The 19,958-nt window shown below is 36.9% G+C and overlaps 2 protein-coding genes across 2 annotated transcripts; one reads left to right on the top strand and one right to left on the bottom strand.

Moving 5' to 3' along the window:
• Nucleotides 1-5,745: 5,745 nt before the first annotated feature.
• Nucleotides 5,746-7,642, bottom strand: LOC128510603 (achaete-scute homolog 1b-like). The gene has a single exon (XM_053483020.1). The coding sequence runs from the start codon at nucleotides 7,145-7,147 to the stop codon at nucleotides 6,575-6,577; it is 573 nt and encodes a 190-aa protein (XP_053338995.1). The 5' UTR covers nucleotides 7,148-7,642; the 3' UTR covers nucleotides 5,746-6,574.
• Nucleotides 7,643-12,431: 4,789 nt separating this feature from the next.
• On the top strand, nucleotides 12,432-19,717 carry LOC128510584 (interferon regulatory factor 7-like). The gene is made up of 9 exons (XM_053482986.1): nucleotides 12,432-12,593; nucleotides 12,725-12,878; nucleotides 14,387-14,555; nucleotides 14,639-14,712; nucleotides 15,881-15,932; nucleotides 16,963-17,118; nucleotides 17,611-18,003; nucleotides 18,890-19,005; nucleotides 19,106-19,717. The coding sequence occupies exons 1-9, from the start codon at nucleotides 12,577-12,579 to the stop codon at nucleotides 19,253-19,255; spliced, it is 1,281 nt and encodes a 426-aa protein (XP_053338961.1). The 5' UTR covers nucleotides 12,432-12,576; the 3' UTR covers nucleotides 19,256-19,717.
• Nucleotides 19,718-19,958: the final 241 nt, after the last annotated feature.

Raw genomic sequence — 19,958 nt, forward strand, 5'->3', positions numbered from 1 at the left:
TATGCCACACTATATGATTCTGTACATATATTCTAAACGTAATATTTCACAAATGAAAACTGGTTCATGTGCCTTAGTTTTGCCAGTTATGAGCCCCATCTGCCACTGTTCTAATGGATTATGCTAACTATTGCAATAGTAAGCAAAAGAACATCAAACAAAAAACTTCTTACAAAGTTCAGATTTGAAAAAAAAAAAAGGCCTGTTTAATAGTCCCTAACCATTTAGTTTACCTTATGACAAGAGGCATGCTAAGATATTACTAGTGAAAGGATCAGAATACCCATTCAGAAGTTTTCATTTCTATTTTTGAAAGTGACATAACCTTTAGATTAGCCTCCAGCTGCTTTCACATCCACAGTTTCTAGACCTGTCCAGTTGCAATATTTTGCACAACTGTAACATTCTTAAGATAATGACTTTTTTCTTATATAATAGTTTTTCTTTTTCATACACTGTAGTATTTGGTTGTACATTAAATTTTTTAATTCCAATGCAATGCAAACCTGTGCACTTGACTACAAATGAAGCAACACTAAAATGTGAATTTTGTCCTTCCTAATTTTTTCTCCTAATTGAATCCTAATTTAGTATTTAATTATTTATTTAATATTAAGAAACTTTATAATTAACTGTTTTGAAACAGTTTTGAATTGAAATTGTATAAAAAAAAACTCCTCAATCCAATCTCCTGTACTTGTCATTCAAATACCAAAAAAAAATAAATAAACTGCCAAAGGATCCAAACTATGAGCTATCATTAGGCTGATCAGCTCACTGTCAGAAGATCCCGGTAGAATACAAATTAATTAAGCTCAATTAGCAGTTGTTTTGGGCAGAATTATTCTAAAATCAAGAATACCTCTGACAAAAGCAACTAGAGATAAAATAGGGCAAAAATAAACCTGAGTGCCAGAGAAAAGTAAAAAAAAAAGGAGAGTGAGTGGGGGGACAGAATGGGGAGGGGACAAGAAGAGATTAAAATTGTTTGAATTGAGTGCACGCTCGGCCTATTCATTTGGTATTCTGCTCAAATCAAGGCTTTTGTTCGGGCCAAAGTAAAGTGGCGTCAATCATCTCGACCTGGTTTTTGTGTGGCTGAAGTATTTATTATTAATTTTGCACTCACAATGAGAACCGCAACCCTTCTAACTGAATTTACGATCTGCCCAGCATATTAACCAAGCCGGAAAGGAGGAGAGAGATGGGGGAGACAGACAGACAGACAAATTGATGGAGAGAAGGAGAATTATAGACCTTGTAAGAAAGAGAAAGGGAGCGAAAGAGAGGAAACCATGGAGAAAGACAGAGATAAATATAGAGGGAGAAGTAGAAGAGAGAAAAGTTTGCTACTACTAAGCCACTTGCTCTCTGGAACCACATCAAAGTGACAGAAATGTCCAATCAGATTTGTCTTACAGGCATTACATGATGAATATGGTGCAGCCATGGTACAAAAGAGCTTTTGTGGGGGCCTGGAGCAGAGGCCATTCACAGCCCCAAACAGACAGCCAGAGTGGAAGTAAATGGCCAAAAGGCCCTCACCAAAAAAAGAAAAAAAAAAAGGCAGCCAAACTTGTGCAGCACAATGGCTCATGCAAATGACAGCAGACCCTCCCACCCACCCCTCATGCCTCAGTAAGTGAGTAAGAGAGAGAGAGAGAGAGAGAGAGAGGGTCGTCTGAAGTTTAGAGCTCCTTTTACGTCTGCTAAGAGGTGTCAGTTAAAAGTATTAGACTGAACACATTCAAACCCCTTTCTTATTTATTCAAAAAAATCTTCTTTAGAGATAGAAGTCCACTGACTTTTTTGTCACAGTGTGCAGCCAACCCACAGTGTTGCAGAATGGAGACCAGCTTTCTCCTGAAATAGAACATTAGAATGCTAGTGAGGCCTCCTGACATTAGTCTGCATTAAAAAGAGTTATAATAAAAACCTGGCAAGGAAAGAAAGCCAATGTGCACCTATTTTTCCTGTAGAGGCAGGTGTTGAAGGGTAGCAGCAAGATTTAGCAACTGTAGGAAGCAGGTATTAGTTGGTTTCTTTAAGAATGTGATTTGATGACAGCTAGCTATAATAAGTAGATTTAATTTAGCACTTTGACAACATAGGGAATTTCTAGGTTACAGGCTTATGCACACATTTTATAAAGTGACGGATGAGCTTCTTTATTTCCAATAAACCTTGCACCACTGACTGTGTGTGTTTGCAAAGTTAGAGATATACTGTATAGTGGTGTCTTATTGGAGGGGAAAGGACCTCTTTGCCCAATTTCTTGGTGTATGTTTTGGCTAACAATTTATATTTCCTCAAAGCAACACACATGCGCTTGCACACACACATGCACGCACACGCCCGCACACACAATTTGCCAGCAATTTTGACTCTTTAGGAACTTTTTTTGTATATTTATTAAATTTGTTTTTATTTTTATAAAACCTATACACGCCAATTTCACACAAGGTCATATTTATCATGCATTGCTATAATCTCCATCATCATTTGGACATCTGGTCCTCTAAATGGAACACTAGGGATGAGGCAGGAATACACCCTGGATGAAACTGCATGGCACCATGTACACACATGAAACTCCCCGGACCTTTATCCCATTGAGAACTTGTGGTCAACCCTTAAGAGGTGGAAAAACGAAAACCTACAAATTCTGACAAACTCTAAGCACTGATTATGCAAAAAAGGGCTGCCATCACGGATGTGGCCCAGAAGTTGATTGATAGCATGCCAGGGTTGTATTAAAAATATTGCAAATAATGTCTATAAAAGCTTTTGACACCTATAAAATGCTTGTAATTATACTTCAGTATATCATAGTAACATCTGACTAAAGATCTAAAACAGCGAACTTTGTGAAAAATCATATTTATATCATTATAAAAAAAACTTTTGGCCATGGTTGTACACGTGGTATGCAACTGAGCTCGGTGCAATTAGTGTTCCTGGTTATTTTATGATGCACTGGTATTAGTTTTCTTTTTCACTCACAAAAATCAAACTTAAATCACTTTCTCTTGACTGAGATCACTGCAATAACTAACATTTCAACTCTGCTGCAGTAGTGCACTATAAAAAGTACCCTTTATAAGATAAAATCAGGTGCCCAGTCTTTTGGGCTGACTGAATGTGTTTGGAAAAATATGGAACAGATCAATATGAGCCAAACAGAGCAGAACAACTGATTAAATCATTTGTCTGATTAAAATACAGGAGGCTATGTTTTGCCTTGGAGACAGGGTGGATTATATGTAATAAATTACAGTACATCCTACTGCTCATGTGATAAACATGATCATGATGTTTGACAAATGAACATTCAAAAAATTAAAAAGTAAAATGTTTGTTCTTAAAACTAAATAGTTATGAATTAGTCTGATTTTGTGTTTTATTAGGTAACTACCAGTCAGTTGCCAGTTTATTGTGAATACCTGGCTCGTTGCGACAGGTGCTGATAATTCTATCAGGTAAATCTGTTAGTTACATACAGGTGACTTTATTTTTTGGGTGGTCAATAATTCCAGCAGTACAGCATAGCAGTGTATTGGTTTTAATACATACTTTGATGTAGTTGGGGTGCTAGTTACCATGTACGACGAAATCTTATTCCATATATTTCTTCTATACCCTTGCCTTTTGTAAATTATTCTGCATAAGAGTTTCTGGGTGAATCTAAAGTTAAATGTAAATTTTTGAGGTCCATGGTACATTTTCCAACCCAGCAGGTAACAGTATGATCTACATGGTTTACAATCTGAGATTAAATGCAAAGAGAAGAAGAGTGCAAAGAATTCAACTTTTGCAGTATCCCTTACATTATTTATATTTTAGGAAAAATGTCAAGAACAACTTGATCAGTGCCCTGGCATGGTTTGGAGTGTTTACATTACAAAAGAATGCATAGAGTTTGGTGTTTTTTAATCTGTGTCTGAGTTTGTTTGAACTTGTCCCTTTTCTTAGGAACAGCTGCTATACATGTGCATTTTGTGATTCTACAATGCCTGACTGTATGAAAATAATGGTGTTAAGGGTCTCTAATGCAAACACTGACAACATCAAGACAAGAAGCATATGGAGAAAAAAAAAACTTTGACCTAATGTGTTCTTTTGATTATTTCTCAACATATAAAAACCAAAGACAAATTTAACTGATATTTCTTTATTAGATTACTTTCTAAACAAATCTAACGTTTTAAGCTTAAAATTGTTTTATTCTGTTGAAACTTGGTTTAATCACTTTTTTTCTAGAACAAAGCAAAATAACTTCCCTATAGGAGAAAAAACAGTACATTTAAACTTTAAATTAGAAAATATGTTTGATTTTACAGTGATATAGTTAATAATAATCTTATTTTGAGATATCTAAATGTCTCATATTGAGATATTGAGAAAGCCATCTAAGGAATGAGGCTAATGTTTACATAGCCTAATTAAATTAGGTTGAGTTATGTTTCTGTAAAACAATTTCTGTGTAATTAATGTTACAGTTAAATCCCTGACTGCACAAAGGTTTAGAATCCCTGACCTATACACAATGAGCTTAATGAGTCTATTGATCATTTTAATTACTACATCACTGTTGAGTGATTTATATTGAATATATCCTTCTAGTGATGGGTTTGTAAATGTAAAAGGTTATATAAACAGATGAATAATTGCTGCCATAAATCATTTGCTCTTTTTACTTACAGGTCCAAAGTTCACAGGAACAAGACTGGGGCACGATGGCCGACAGCAGTCGTCAAAACATACAGGTCACTAAGTGCAGGCACGTGGCCTTGCACCTGCTCACAGAACCATGAATGTGTGAAGGGGTAACAGGGGTTAAAAGGGGTCCTGGGCCTTACTTGTGTGCTGAATGAAACCTTAATGAAAGTTTTTTGTTTCAAATATCAAAATCATGTTAGCAATTCTGATGGCTCATGAATAAAATATAACTATGGCCTAAATGAAACTAATTGTCATAATCAGTCGCTTGCTCATTCATTCATTTAACTCAATCATTATAGAGCAGTAAGCCTATGCAGCCTATTCGGTATGTATGGTAATATGTGTTTTTGAAGTACATCAATACTCCTTAACCCAGAATTTTATGTATAAAATGCTGTGGAGCTATTAATATGAATAACCCTCTTCTAAAAGGTCATGATGTGAGTTCACATCTCTTTTATTACTCTCATTTCAAATGCAAACGCCTGCAGGTTATTTCATTTTACTGCAACCAGTGTTTGTTTACAATGGGTGAGTGCTATAATATGGATAATGGTCAGAAAAAGCATGCACAAGAGAGTGTTGTCTATTACACTCCAAGAGACAATCTAAAAATAAGGTTTAGTGCCCTTCTCTATTCCTACCTCTTTTTTGACTGATTAGTCATTATTTCAAAGACCTCAACATAAAGGGTAAAAAAAATCAATTTCCATAGTGTCTAAAACTGTGACTTTATTCTCAAAAGGGAACCTCCACCATGGATCAGTCTAGCATCTTTGCTTTAGCACTTATTGCCTGAGATTTTTCAAGCCATGTTGCCCTATGCATAAACAGGTCTTATAATGCCTGAGTGGTAATTGTATTAATGCACATGAAAGTTGTGAATTGAGCGACATGGCATGAATGTAAAAAAGGCAGGTCGTATGTATAAATAGAATGAATTTATTTATAGATATATATAAAAAACTTTTTACACAAAATACAGCATATCTGTTGAATCACATATATGTACAATTTCTTACTCTACAGAAAAAGAGAACAAGTGCATATATTGTAAAAAAAACGAAAACAAAAACAATAATCCATACACTTTGCCCATTAGCACACAGAGCATTGTGTCTAATCAGTAATATGTTCTATCGCATTCTATTCAGTGTTAAAAGCAACAACTAATTCATTTACAACATGGTCGCTGTCACAGAGAGGCAGTGTACTTTTTTGTTTTGTTTTGCTCTGCATACAAAAATAAATCTTCATTTTTAACAATACAGCTCAGAGTACACGTATCCATATAAAAACGTTAATGTCAGCAACTAGTTAAATAAGCAGGGACACACACTAGATAATAAAGGCAGATTTCTGTAGAACTAAAATCTAGGTGCTGGTTCCAGTTTGCCAACATTCGCACTGCGCATGCGCAGCATAGTCCCGTGTGCGTTCGCGTGGAAGCGCGCTTTTGAAACAAAACAGTCCCACTGACTTTTCGTCTCTACTGGCTGGTGTAGTTTGAAAACGAAAATGACACACAACATTAAAGTCCATAATTGCACTTTTTTTTTAACAATTTTACGTCGAGTCCTTCCTCATCCAGTCATTAAACGAAGAGAGAGAGAGAGAGAGAGAGAGAGAGAGAGAGAGAGAGAGATTCCTGGTGTTGTTGCGAGGCGGGATGAACTTCATAACTGCTTTAATCCTTGTCTCGGCTTTGAACTTACAACCTGTTAGGTTCTGGATTGATGTCAACGTTCGTACTCAGTCAGAACTATCGGAAGACCAGGGTACAGGTGAGAGACAGGTGAGATCCAGGTGCGCTCGGTTGGAGTTTGTTTGTGATCATGCACAATGCACTTCATCAGTATCTGTTGAACCATGTGGTGAAGTCTAACAGCTCCTGCTCTTCGGAGCTCAGAGGCTCGTAACTCCCGTCGTCAGAGGAGTAAGACGAATGCGGAGACTCTGGGTCCGCGGAGTAGCTGTTGGACAGGGTCGGAGAGGGCACCCCGCACTGAAACGCCGCAGAAATTGCGTCGTGCTCGTCCAGGAGTTGCTGCAGAGCGCGGATGTATTCCACCGCCGACCTCAGGGTTTCCACTTTGCTCATCTTTTTGTTGGCAGCGCCGTTCGGGACATGTTGGCGCAGGGTCTGAAAGCCCATGTTTACTTGCTTGACCCGGTTCCTTTCTCTCTCGTTGCGCCGCGCCACGGCGACCGGCTGCTGCTGGGGGATGCTGTAGCTCAGTCCGGTGAAGCTGAGCCTTCTCTTGCAGCGCAGCAGTTCAGGAGAGTTGGAGCGCTGTCTCTTCAGCACTTTACTCTTGCTCTGACTCGCTGTGGAGAGGACGCACTCTTGCCGTTTCTCCGCGCGTCCGAAATGGCACTGACCCTGCACCAGGTGTGTCGTTGGCATAATGCTGGCAGTCTCCATCTCGATCTTGGGACACGCCAGGACGGACCTGTACAATGATTCCACTGAGGCGAGAATAACAAAAGCAGCAACGACAAAACTTTCGCGCGTGTGGCCAGTTCTCACTGCCGAATGTCCAAGTGTCTACTGGCCCCCTACCAGTGCTCGATCTGATACAAACTTTGGCAGCACTCGGCCCTTTTTCAACACGCGTCCGACACCCCACCCCCTTAAAAAGACGCACGCTCGTGTGGGAGTCTCCGCCCCGCTGCGGGATTCTTGAGCTGCGGCTCGGCGGCCAGGCGCGTGGCTGCTCCCGGCTCAATAAACAATCCGACGCTTTCACTGCGCCAGCACGCGCTCTGCTCATTTACATCCCAATATCTGCAGCCTGAAAGCCCATTGGTGGATGCAAAACGCCTTGCAAACTAGCAAGAGGGGTAAAAAAGAAAGAAATAAAAAAGAATCGGGTTTTTTTTTTTAGTGCTTTGAAATGCTTTTTATTTAACAATGTACCCATTGGCAAGAATACAATTTATCGTTTTCCCCCCACTTCCCCTCCCAGTCCCAAGCTTTTAAAATCCGAAATACCAAGTAGACTCCGTGGTATCCAAGGTGCTGCCTGTTTGTAGAAAATGAATGCCAGGCGCCCGGCCGAACGTGTGCCCTTTGCGTATTTGCGCGGTGCAAACTGTGCACCTGTAATGTGCTCTGATGACAGAACACAAGACAGAAATCCTAACAAAATCACACAGGAAATTACTGGCTGCATAAAGTGCCCGTGATGCACTTTTACAAACTTTATTTTGAGAGGGTGCACGTTTTTTTTTTATCTCTTCGTAGGCTATTGTTAAGTGCCTGCTCTAGGTAAGGTTCGTGTTTGTGAAGGTTATTCATTATAGTTTCTCACTTCCATCATAATTTATTATTAACATTTTCATTATCAATACTTCTGCAAATTTCTAAAATCATTAAAGTGTGAAAATATATTTTGCATGCAAATAGTTGCAAAGTACCTTAAGATTTATGTGTCTAAATTCAAATAAATGTCAACATTGTTCAAAGTTTTAAATAACAATTATGTTATTCAGTGAGTTGTTTCTTTTTAGCCTTTCCTTTTCTTTATCATTTGAACGAATCAATAAAGATAGTTCGGTTTTGCATACACAACACGATTTCATAATTTTTATATCCCCCACTTGAAAGAAACAGTGGTTTCTTAAATGTGTGATAAGTGCATCCTCTGTGTTTATTTAATACCTACAGCATAAAAACACATCCTACAAACGTTTCTTTTTTTGTTCAACAGCCAAAACACACACACACACACACACACACACGCACGCACACGCACACACGACCAATTATGTTCATATTAATAAAATAGATACCTTTTGACATCTAGTGGTCACTAGTGGTATTGCCGTTCACACTCGCTCGCAACTCAGAGTGTGGTTGCACTCTGTGTAACAAGGCCCCCTCAAATAAATGTCTTGCCCCCTCAAATAAAAAATTTTAAATGTTTAGAAAGCACATGTTAATATAATCACAATGAAATAAATATATTACAAGTTAATAAAATGATCTGCGGTAGCGGAAAAATCCCCCGAAAAAGGGACACTACTTAAATTTGTATGTAAATTTTAATTTGTAGAAGTTTTTGCAAATAGGAGACTGTTGTTGTAGAGTGGATTAGAGAGAGCTGTTCATTTACTATATAAAAAAAACAAAAGAATAAAAAATATAAAAAAACATAATATGATCTGTTCCATAGCCCTTCTGCTTTAACTTATTATTATTATTCATTAGACAACCTTTTAGTTTTGTAAATATTCTAGTTATAGTGTGTTAAGTGTTACTTTAGGTTAAACATTTTTGAGAAGACCATCCACTTAAGATAAACTTTATGTCGTTGATTAATAAAATCTGGATTAAGGATATTTTATTTTATTTTGTTTTATTTATTAAATTTACATTTTTCAGTTTCCCCCCTGAGGGATTGCCACCTTATTGTGGTCAGGGGGTTTGAGTTACCCCCCATCCCCCCGCAACACACACACACACACACACACACACACACACATATGTGCCTGTCTAGAACCGGCCCTGCTGTGTAATAGGGTTTAGTAAATATGCATATATTTTAAATCGGTTAATTGTAGTCGCCCAGCAGAGGGAGGTAGTACTCCAGGTCCAACCTGTCAAATAAACCTGATGATTGTCTACATTATTATTTATTTTCTCATAAGGACCTCCTTCTTTTTTACACTTCAGCCACTCAGCGACTTACACGATTATATCAGCATAAAAGATAAGTTCTCACAAACAAAAATGAAAGCAATTACAACTAAATTTAGCCACATGAATTTTAGGTACTTCTGTGGTACTTCCCATGGAAAATGTCGCATGGTTGTCTGTTCGGGTTGTTTAACCCACATAGATACTGAGGCAAAGTACTGTAACCATACACTCGGAGGAGATATAATACATAATATATAATAAGATATAATCTGAATACACTAATAGGCTTTCTGTCACATTAATCATGAAAATATGAATTTAATAATATGAACATACTATGAATACTATGAATATACTAATATTAAAACTTTGTTGCATGCCCCCTTTTTTCCACTATGGATTTTTGGCATAATATAGGTTATACCAGCATACCCAAAACCAGCACCAGCAACCTATGTTGCATCATGGTTAATAAAATAAGCATGATGCAACATAGGTTTGGGGTGCTGGTGGTATTGTATTTATTCCCTCTTTTCTCACTACACCTATAAATGTCATTGTCTCTATACATAGTCATCTGGTTAACATTTATTAGTGCGTCTCGGAAAAGATGGTTCAATGGGGGAAGGGGGATATGATAATTTTTTTGAGAAGTGATACTACTGATATTTAAGCAAATTATTTTTGAATTGTGCACCTTGAACAAGAAGGACAAGGTGACCTCCTAATACACTAATTCACAGCAAATCTTAACAATGTAGCCCAGCAAGTTCAGAAATCAGAAAAAAAAAAACAAATAAAGAAGGACAAATGGACATAGAAACAAATACAACATACATTTCATAGCAAGTTTAAGTAATTAAACTAAATGTATATAAAGTAAATATCAATATAATCTGTATAGGTGGATTTACATTAATACCTCAGATAGTGCAAAGGCAGCCTTGTATTAAACATTTAGATGTTTTTTTTTTTTTTTGCAGCAAGTGAGTTCAACTGGTTTGTCATTACAACAACAACACCAACAACAAAAAAATCCTACCTCTGCACATTTAAATAAAACCTAAGTCTAACTCTCCATTTCTTGGTGTGACTCTGTACTTCCCTATACTGGTGTGAGTTTTGCATAAGGGAGAAAAGGGATGTGAGAATTGTGTATTACAGGGGATGATAAAGGGGGACCCCTGTTTTGCTGAACCAGGCCAGGCCTGTGTGCGTTGAGGACAGCCACATGTATGCAGGACAGTACTTCCAGAGAGCTGTAAGAGGGAAGTGCACCAGTAAGAGTGAGATTCATTTCCTTTTTCCTTAGTTTAATATGGATGATGCAGATGCACAGAACTCCTGGTAAAAGTGTGCAATATTCTCCTGCAGGATGGAATTCATCCACAGCTGTTTTTACTCACATGTCATGTCGTGTCAATAGTAGTTGAATAAAAGGTTTTTGTGTTTTCCCCCGAAAGATGTACACGCACAGATAGAGAGAAGGAGGAGGGAGTACACACCTGTTACTGAGATGGTGGCACACAGAAACTGAATCACTGAAACACATGCGTGCACACACACACACACACACACACACACACACACACACACACACACACACACACACACACACACTTAAATATGACTTTCAAGGCATGAAAGAAACATTGTCATATTATCTTTAATGTATTCTTTATGACATTAGTTTTTATTAGTCATTTGATTTTTTATCTGTTAAAACTATTATAAAATCTGGAAAAGTACTAAACACAATCAACTCAATTTCTAAACAGTCTAGAGATTAAAAGATTATATTTATGTTACACAGACACTTCACAGTTGTTTTTGTCCTGAGAATAATAAAATTGTGGCTTGGTGTGTGTTTAAGCATAAGAACAGAATTACATTTTGTTCCTATTATGTTTTCTCCATCTCCTTTTGCAATTATACCTGTCTAGTGGGTGCTGACAATAAGTGTGCCAGTGTTAATGGGTTAAATAGCATGTACAAAGTGTAGAATAGCATATTATAGTGTCATTTCACTAACTACATAAACTGTAAAAGGTGTGAGAGTTGTTAAGGTGTCTGAGAGTAATTAAGCAATAAAAAGTGTAGTCATTTGCTCTCTGTATCAACAACTGTATAAACTGATGAAATTCTCTTGCATAAGCAACAGGGACGTCCCCTGTGCAGTTTTGATTGTTCTAGTTACCATCTAAAAATTTTAAAAACTCCAGGATCAGTGTAGAAATGAGCTCCAAATTCTTTCACTGTCTGCTTTATTCTAAGGTTGTTATACAAATGAAAGAATAGGTCACCCAACCTTTGATTGCTCAGTGTTATCCTGTTTCAATTATAAGTCGCACTAGACAGCTAGATAAGCAAATGTAATAATCAAATTAAGAGAGAACGATGAAGTGACATTGCTTTGGGTTTTTCTCACTAATATTATTACGTAAAGCATCTGACACATTTGTCATTGTGATCTGTAATGGGGGATACAGTTGCTTAGCAGCTAACTCTTTTTGGGAGTTTTTGGGGGACTGAATCTCACTACCAGTCTGGAGTTTTCATGTTCTCATTGTGATATGTTGGGTTCCACAAGTACTTAGATTTTCTCCCACAGCCAAAGACATGGCGATTAGGTTAACTGGCGTTCCAAAAATGGCCATAGTGTATGAACGAGCATGTGAGTGTGTGTGTTCTACAATGGGTTGGCTCCCCACCCAGAATGTACCTGAGTGTTTGGAAGATTAATGAATGATCTGTAATACTCTGCATGCCAGGTGTTGCACTCCCTTGGATTTCACCCATAAGAATGATTATTAGTAATTGTTGTTAATTGGGTTGGTACAATATTTGCATTGTGAAATAATAATAATAATAATAATAATAATAATAATAATGACTTTTATTTATTGCTGTATTTTCACTTTGCTTTGTTACAGTATAACTTTTTCAGTGTCAGTTTATTGTGGATTAAATGATGATGAAACGTTGTGTGAAACAGCCTCTTGGTTTGCCTTTCGCTTTTGACAGAAACATTTGGGAGAGATGAGGTTCGTCACTACCGCATGGAATGCCGCTGCATGACCAACCGGAACAACCATATATGGTCAGTTCTCGTTTTATCTACGTCACGTCGGGTATAAACCTGCAGTTCTGCGAGGAACAATGAACAGTGTTTTAACAAATCGTCTGACAATCAACTGGCCGAGAGCGAAATGTCGATAATAAACAGGTAGAGTTTAGCGTCACTCACGGAAAGCTGGATTTTACTTAATTTATTTAAACGAAGGATGCGTGTGTATTCAAGAGGTGTTAATGTAAGATAACATTATTGCTTGTTGTTGTTGTTGTTGTTGTGAGCAGCGCAGCGCGACCGCAGTTTGGACACTGGCTCCTGGAGCAGGTACAGTCTATGCGCTACGATGGACTTTACATGATCGACAGAGACACATTCCGCATCCCGTGGAAACACAACTCGAGGAAAGACTGCGGAGACGAAGACAACAAGATATTCCGAGTGAGTATCTGAATATTATCTCCACCAGAGGACAGTGTATGTGTGATAGTTCTGTGAAGCAAGGACGTTTTTTTTAATTTAATAATTCTAGAGAGGGAACTCACAATGCATTATTATAATTATCATTATATTGTTTAATCCAAACGAAGAGCCAACAGAGTGAGGGAAGATTTTAAAAACATAAAAGTTCAAGAGCTCCGGTTAATACCCATAATATTATTGTGCACATTGTATTAGTCTAAGATTCTAAAGGAATTTTGTTATATTTAAAAGGGCTTTCATGGCATGGATCATTATCTACTAATACCTAAAGCTACACACCATATCTGGTCACAAATAATACCAAATGTTCAAATACCACTTGAGATATAGGCTACCTTTATTTATAAGAGCCTTTTTAGATATGTCACAATGCTGCAGGATAATGCACCGGCAGTATATGCCAATATTGCTCCAAAATAAGGTTTTATTTAAAAACAACGTACCCAGTTGTTACACACCCATTTAGTACTGCAAGAACTTTAAATAGGACTGGTGAAATAAAATTAAATAGTATTGTGTGGTCTCTTTGGTATGGTATCTTTAACTGTAGACCATATCAGTCAACTTTTGTTTTCTGAACTTTATTTTTGAAGTATTAGGTTTATTATTAAAATGCATATATAATAATATGAGCTCAATTATTATTATTATTATTATTAAAGTTACGTATTTATTGCAGATTGTTTTTTAGTTGTTGAGTATTCGGGTAAACCCATCCAATAAAAGTGACTGTAATTCAATAACACTCAGTGGACACACAGTCTAGTCCTCATTACACTTTTATAACTCTGTTAGACACACATTCCCAAGGACATATTTAGAATAAGGACTATAGTAAATCAGTCCCAAAAGTGCATGCGGTTTTAATATTTTTAAGGCTTTGATGGTCTTGAATATGACTCAAATAAGTCCATAGTTTGTATGTTCCTGGAGAACCTTAAGTGGTCCACCACTGTTTTATGGTGATGTAGCCCAAACCTTTTTTTTTAATTGATGGAAGGTTCCTGAACCATTTTTGTGAGTGCCACCATACACATTTCTCACCATGTAGAAGGTTTGTGGTGGTGTAAAATAATTAAGCTCACACCCGTTCTATAATGTGTATATATTTTACAAGCACTGTTATAATTTAGATGATATACACACTGAGCTGCTAGTTTATACCATTAACCAACCTTCTTTCTACACTCACTGGCACCGCAGTGTTTTGTAGTTAAGGAGTCTTTTTTGTCCAGTTTATTTGTCAAATTTCTCAATTGTTTACTTTTTATCCACAAATTGTTATTTGTTGTTTATTTTAGCATGCTTTCTGACTTTATAACATAGTTGTCCAGATGTTTTGTGATGGAAAACAACACACTAATAACACCGAATTAGTAAAGAAATGCTGCAGTGTCTTAGTGGCATGGTAGTGTGTGCATTCCCTGTATGCTGCTAATGTAAGAGTCTTATTTTTTCTGGTCTAGGAATGGGCTGTGGTTAGTGGTAAAATCAATGAGTATCCCAATGACAAGGCAAAGTGGAAGACCAACTTCCGCTGTGCTCTCAACAGCCTCACGCAGTTTAAGATGATCCATGACAACTCCAAGGACTCAGAAAATCCCCATAAAATCTATCGCATCATCCATTCTGAAAGTAAGAAACCTGATGCTAATAGAATTATTAATAACTATAACCTTGGCTTAAAGAAGCTAAGTCACTTTTGTCTTCTTCTGTAGACCATCAGCAGTGCTCAAGCAATTACATTGAAGCCCTGTACAGCTCTACTAACAATCAGTGTGAGGAAATGGAGGTAAGTTTCTAAAAGGTCTTTACTCTAACTAATACTGAGGCTTAGTCTTCATTAAAATTCAATACAGTATATGAATTTTTATCTATCACCAAAAAGCCAAGTTAATTATAAAGAGCAAATGTGGTTAAACATTGCACTCTAATTAGAGGAGAATATGGAGCGATTTCCCGGACAATATTCAAAAGGAATTGCAATTTATATTTGCAATTGCGTTTCCCATATGTGAAAAATTATATAAATTATATAAATTATATATTTTTTTCATATATATGTATATTTTTATATTGCTTATTTTTGAAAAAAATCGCGTAGTGTAATTTTTCATTATAAACAATATTTATTTAGTGTAAACATTTTTAGATTACATGACAAACCCCTGCAAAATAAATGTTCCACAAAATAAACATTAAATGAGAATTTGTATTACGTGTCTTAATTTTCGTGTATTAATTAGTCACGTGCCTAGGGTTAATTATATTAGTAATAATATATTTGATAATAATAATAATAATATGCATTTTTGATTATGATGTCCTTATATATTCGATAGAGATTTTGTGGGGGGTGCAATCCGTGACAGGGGGGCATTTTAGCGCATAACACAACTTTACTGCTGTTTACCTCCATTGCTCAAATTCCCCCCTCTTGGTCGGCGACTGCGAGTGACGTCACTCTCCACACAATCCCGCCCAACAGTATAGACCCGCCCCTGACGCTGATTGACAGGTTTCCGTGTAACGTGTTGGAATTGCAATTTCAAATGGATTAGCGATTGCATTTGAATTTTGGCCGACTTGAGGCGCGACGCAGAGAGTGAAAAAACAAACGTGGTCATTGATTTTGCTATTTAAATATGCAAGGCTCACGACTTGTAAGACATGGGAAATACAAATGCAAATGGACTTTTCTTTTGATATTTGGCAGTCAGTGTGCGTTCACGAAGGCGAAACAGGAAACAGTAATGCAAAGTTTGCAATCGCATTTGAATTATGGCACACTTTGTGCGTCCACATATGGGAAACGCAATTGCAAATGTAATTTGTAATTCCTTTTGAATAATGTCGCTCCATAGGAGAATCTGTAGTCTACACCAAGTGTTATTTACAACAGATATAACCAAATCTGTAATAATAAAGTCATTTATTGTCATCATCTTGTTTTAATACAGTATGATTTGCCAAACCACATGGGCACCTTGCATCTAAACCAACAGTCCACAGGTATGTCCAAAACATCACCGTTCAACAAAAATGTTTACCAAGGTCTTATTTAAATTCAATACAAATACATTTTATTTATACAGTATAGCGCTTTTAACAATGGCCACTGCCGCAAAGCAGCGTTACAGAATTAAAAATGATCTTAAATAGTTGGAAAAGTGTGAGGAAATACATACATTATAATTAACAATTTGTCCCTGATGATCAAGCTGGAGGCGACAGTGGCAAGGAAAAAATTTCTAAGATGACAATAGGAACAAACCTTGAGAGAACCAGACTCAACCATAACCAGAATACATCCTCATTTGAGTGATAACGGATAGCAGGGATCATTTTTCTGCCATACTTCCTGTTAGGAGGCTGGAAGTTTAGTATAATAGGAAAGGTTTATAAGTTGATATGTATAAGTCCATTGCTAGCATGACTGAATCATGACAAATGTTAAACCTGTTAAAGCGTTACCACTGGTGATTCATTTATGGCTATAAACAGTTCAAAGCTACTGTGTATAATAATAGTAATAATAATAGTAATAATAATAATAAGAAGAAGAAGAAATAGTAATAAACATGAAATATAATTTAATTAGAATAAATGGCAAACTACAACTTGTTTATTATATGTTAATTGGGTTTGCTATAGTATTTTTAAGGTATTTTGGCAGGTCCATCAGTTGACAAAACCTGCTTAAGTACAGTAGCTACCATTGAATACACTATGTATATGGCTAAAAGTATGCACACATAAGTTCCCGTTCCAAAACCATGGCCTCAGTCAGTCTTTCTATTTATCCCAAGGTAGTTTATTGGGCTTGAGGTCAAGGCTGGGATCACATGAGTTCTTGTGCACCAACAGTCGTGTGCTTCCACCTCTGTGGCAACAGTTTGGGGTAGAACCACATATGGGTGTGATGGTCAGGCATCCACATACTTTTGGCCACACATCTAGCTAACTGTAGGAGTGTATGTGTGTAACCTTTTGGATGTTATATAATATGATCCTTATTCATTATATTTTGATTGCTTTTTAGAAATGCAGTATTGGCCAGGCTATCAACAACCTATCCAAAACCTAGCAGATGACCCTAACTACTGTATCGCTCAAATGCCAATATTGCAGCAGCCTTGCCTTCCAAATAACATTCTTGTTCCAGCACCAACTTATGCACAACTACCCTACAATACAGGTATTTACAATCCAACAAGTTTACTCATTCTTATTTCGATCTCTTTCCCTGATGCAATAGTTGCTCACATACTAGATGCAATAATCACTCAACTATAATACATGAACCATGAATTACATTGTCTCTTTGGAATTATAAGGTTCTATCTGCATTATGGTTTTGAGATATTGAGCTTCAAAATGTTTGCACTACGTAGAACAAAACTGTGTTTTGCCTTTTTAATGCAAATAATTTAAAAACACCTAACATTATGTTAAAACATTGTCACAGAATAAGAAAATGTGAATAACTCAATTTTGAAAAAAAAAGTTAGATCAAATTATAAGGAGATGACATGGCAAACAATTCAAACATTACTTGAATTATTTAGTTTCATTTACAGAAACAAAGACAGTGTCTAGTTCAAATCAAATCAAATTAATTTTTTATTTGTCATGTACACAGTCATACACAGTTCTCCGTTCTCTGATCTCTTGACATTTGCCTTCTCAGTACCCCAGCCTATCATCCTGCCTTCTGTCAATGAGCTAGAGATCACCATTCACTACAGGAGAACAGAGATGCTGAAGGTGCATTGTGCAAGTCCACTTGTTCAGCTCCACTCACAATGCGATCAGTCAGAGCTAAGGGGCAACTCTGTGCCCTTCCCCAGCACTGCGGAGCTTACTGACCAAAAACAGGTCCAGTACACTAAGCGCCTCCTGGACAATATCAAGCGGGGTCTGCTCCTAGAGGTCTGCTCTTCAGGTATCTATGGATTCCGCCAGGACAAGTGTAATGTGTTTGTCAGCACCTGCGATCCTGCTGAGATCCACAATCCAGAACCCAGAAAGCTGTCCCAGAACCAGAATGAACTGCTGTTCAGCTTTGACAAATACAAGAAAGGTAGGAGAACCAAGACAACTGGAGAAATTTTAATGAATTATATTTACACTAGGATCTAAGAGAGGAGTCTTTGGTTTATCATCTTATTTAGTAATAAATGTTTATAAAGGTAATTCCACCCAATAAGATTCCTGCATCAGAAAATAAATGAAGCCAGTTATTTTTGCATAAGATTCCTGGACAAAATTAAACCCCACCCACTAACAAAGAACTGTATTGTACAATGTCAATAGGTTGTTCATGTGGATGATTGTAACTTGTCATCAGTCAGTTCATAAGTTGTTGGCCAAGGCAAACTTGAGGTTGCTCATTGCGCTTTACATCTAAGGAGAACATAATACTGGCACCCTAATGTTCCAGGATGATGACATGGGGTAGAGTGCAGAGGGTCAGAGAGTGCAAATCTGTGTGTGAATTGTTTAACAAGCCTAATGGAAAACCAACAATGTGGGAATATATATTATAAAATGTGAGTTCTAACAGGATTGCTAATTGGGTATGGAGAGATATAACCAAAAACCTTTCCACAACCTTTTCATTTTATTTAAGTATTTTATTAGATCCTATACACTTTGTACATGTTTAGCTCAGAAGTGAATCTGCAGGGTTCATGCATGTTTAATAAAGTCTGTTTAGACTCAAACTGTACTGCTTCTGGTTTTTCCTGCACTTTCCAAATACATTAAAATTGATGTTAAAACATTTACTGACAAATGCTGTTTTCATTTAGCAGCAAATAGTTATGGCAATAACAGTAGAAACCAGAACTAGTATGTTGTTACGATTACATTCCATCATAACACTACTTGAGAGGTGTTCCGAATACCAAGAAATCAGAAAATCAGGAGTGCCATGCATGCTTCTTAAGCCTCCATCTAAATTTCAGATCTCATGGACTTCAAAGAGAACAGACGTGGTTCTCCTGATTACACCATCTATTTGTGCTTTGGAGAGAAGTTCCCAGATGGAAAGCCACTGGAGAGAAAGCTGATCGTTGTGAAGGTAAACTGCTACCTGCTCTGTTTTACTTGAAATAATTTGCCCATGTGCTTGCGTCAAGCACAAAATGTATCAAAATTAATTTTATTTTATCCTCTTACAGGTCGTGCCCCTGATTTGTCGTGAGTTGCATAAGGCAGCACAGCTGGAGGGAGCTTCATCTCTACACAACGACAACATCAGCCTACAGATCTCCCACAACAGCCTGTATGACTTGATTGAAGCCAGTTTCTCACCACCCCCAGCTGTTTAAAGTCTTAATGCCATAAGTTCCTCTCTGGATTCCTGTGTTCAGTGTTAGCTTCACCCGTCCTCTCTGTCATGCAGAATTACTGTATACTAAATATGCCTGTTATGCTTCAAAATGAAATAGCAATCTTAAACTCTAGCAGTTAGCAAAGAACTGAGCTTTTTACCTACTTTGTTAGGTTTGTTTAATAGAAATATCTTCAGCTTAAACAAAAGAAGATGGAAATGGTTTCTTTTACAAAGAAACTACGAATGAAATATAAATTATGATGCTTTACTACTTCTCTCTGTCAAGGACAACCTTACTTAGGCGTTTTATCTTTTAATGAAAAATTTTCTTTGCTCTGCCCAAAGTGCTATATTTATAAAGCTTTCTTGTTGGTCAATTGAAAAGATTATTTCTGTTACATTATTAGTATATTTTGTCAAATGGACAATAAATAAAGTTTTACTACTTGAATCTTTACCAGAGACATTCGCTTTATGATGCACAAGTGGGTGTGGAAAACTTTTGTTTTAATTTTTATTAAATAAATTGTTAAAGAAGAGTATTTACAAATCAGCAGAACATATTCTTAATTTAACAGTGAGAATACAGAAATAAATTATATTACACACAAAAGGATATTATCAACTAGAGAGGTACATTTCCTGAAGAAAATGTGAGTGGTGCTTGCCGTGGCGAAACTCTGACCCTCCATATCTCT

The sequence above is a fragment of the Clarias gariepinus genome, chromosome 2, assembly GCF_024256425.1.
Source record: "Clarias gariepinus isolate MV-2021 ecotype Netherlands chromosome 2, CGAR_prim_01v2, whole genome shotgun sequence".
Classification (NCBI taxonomy): Eukaryota; Metazoa; Chordata; class Actinopteri; order Siluriformes; family Clariidae; genus Clarias; species Clarias gariepinus.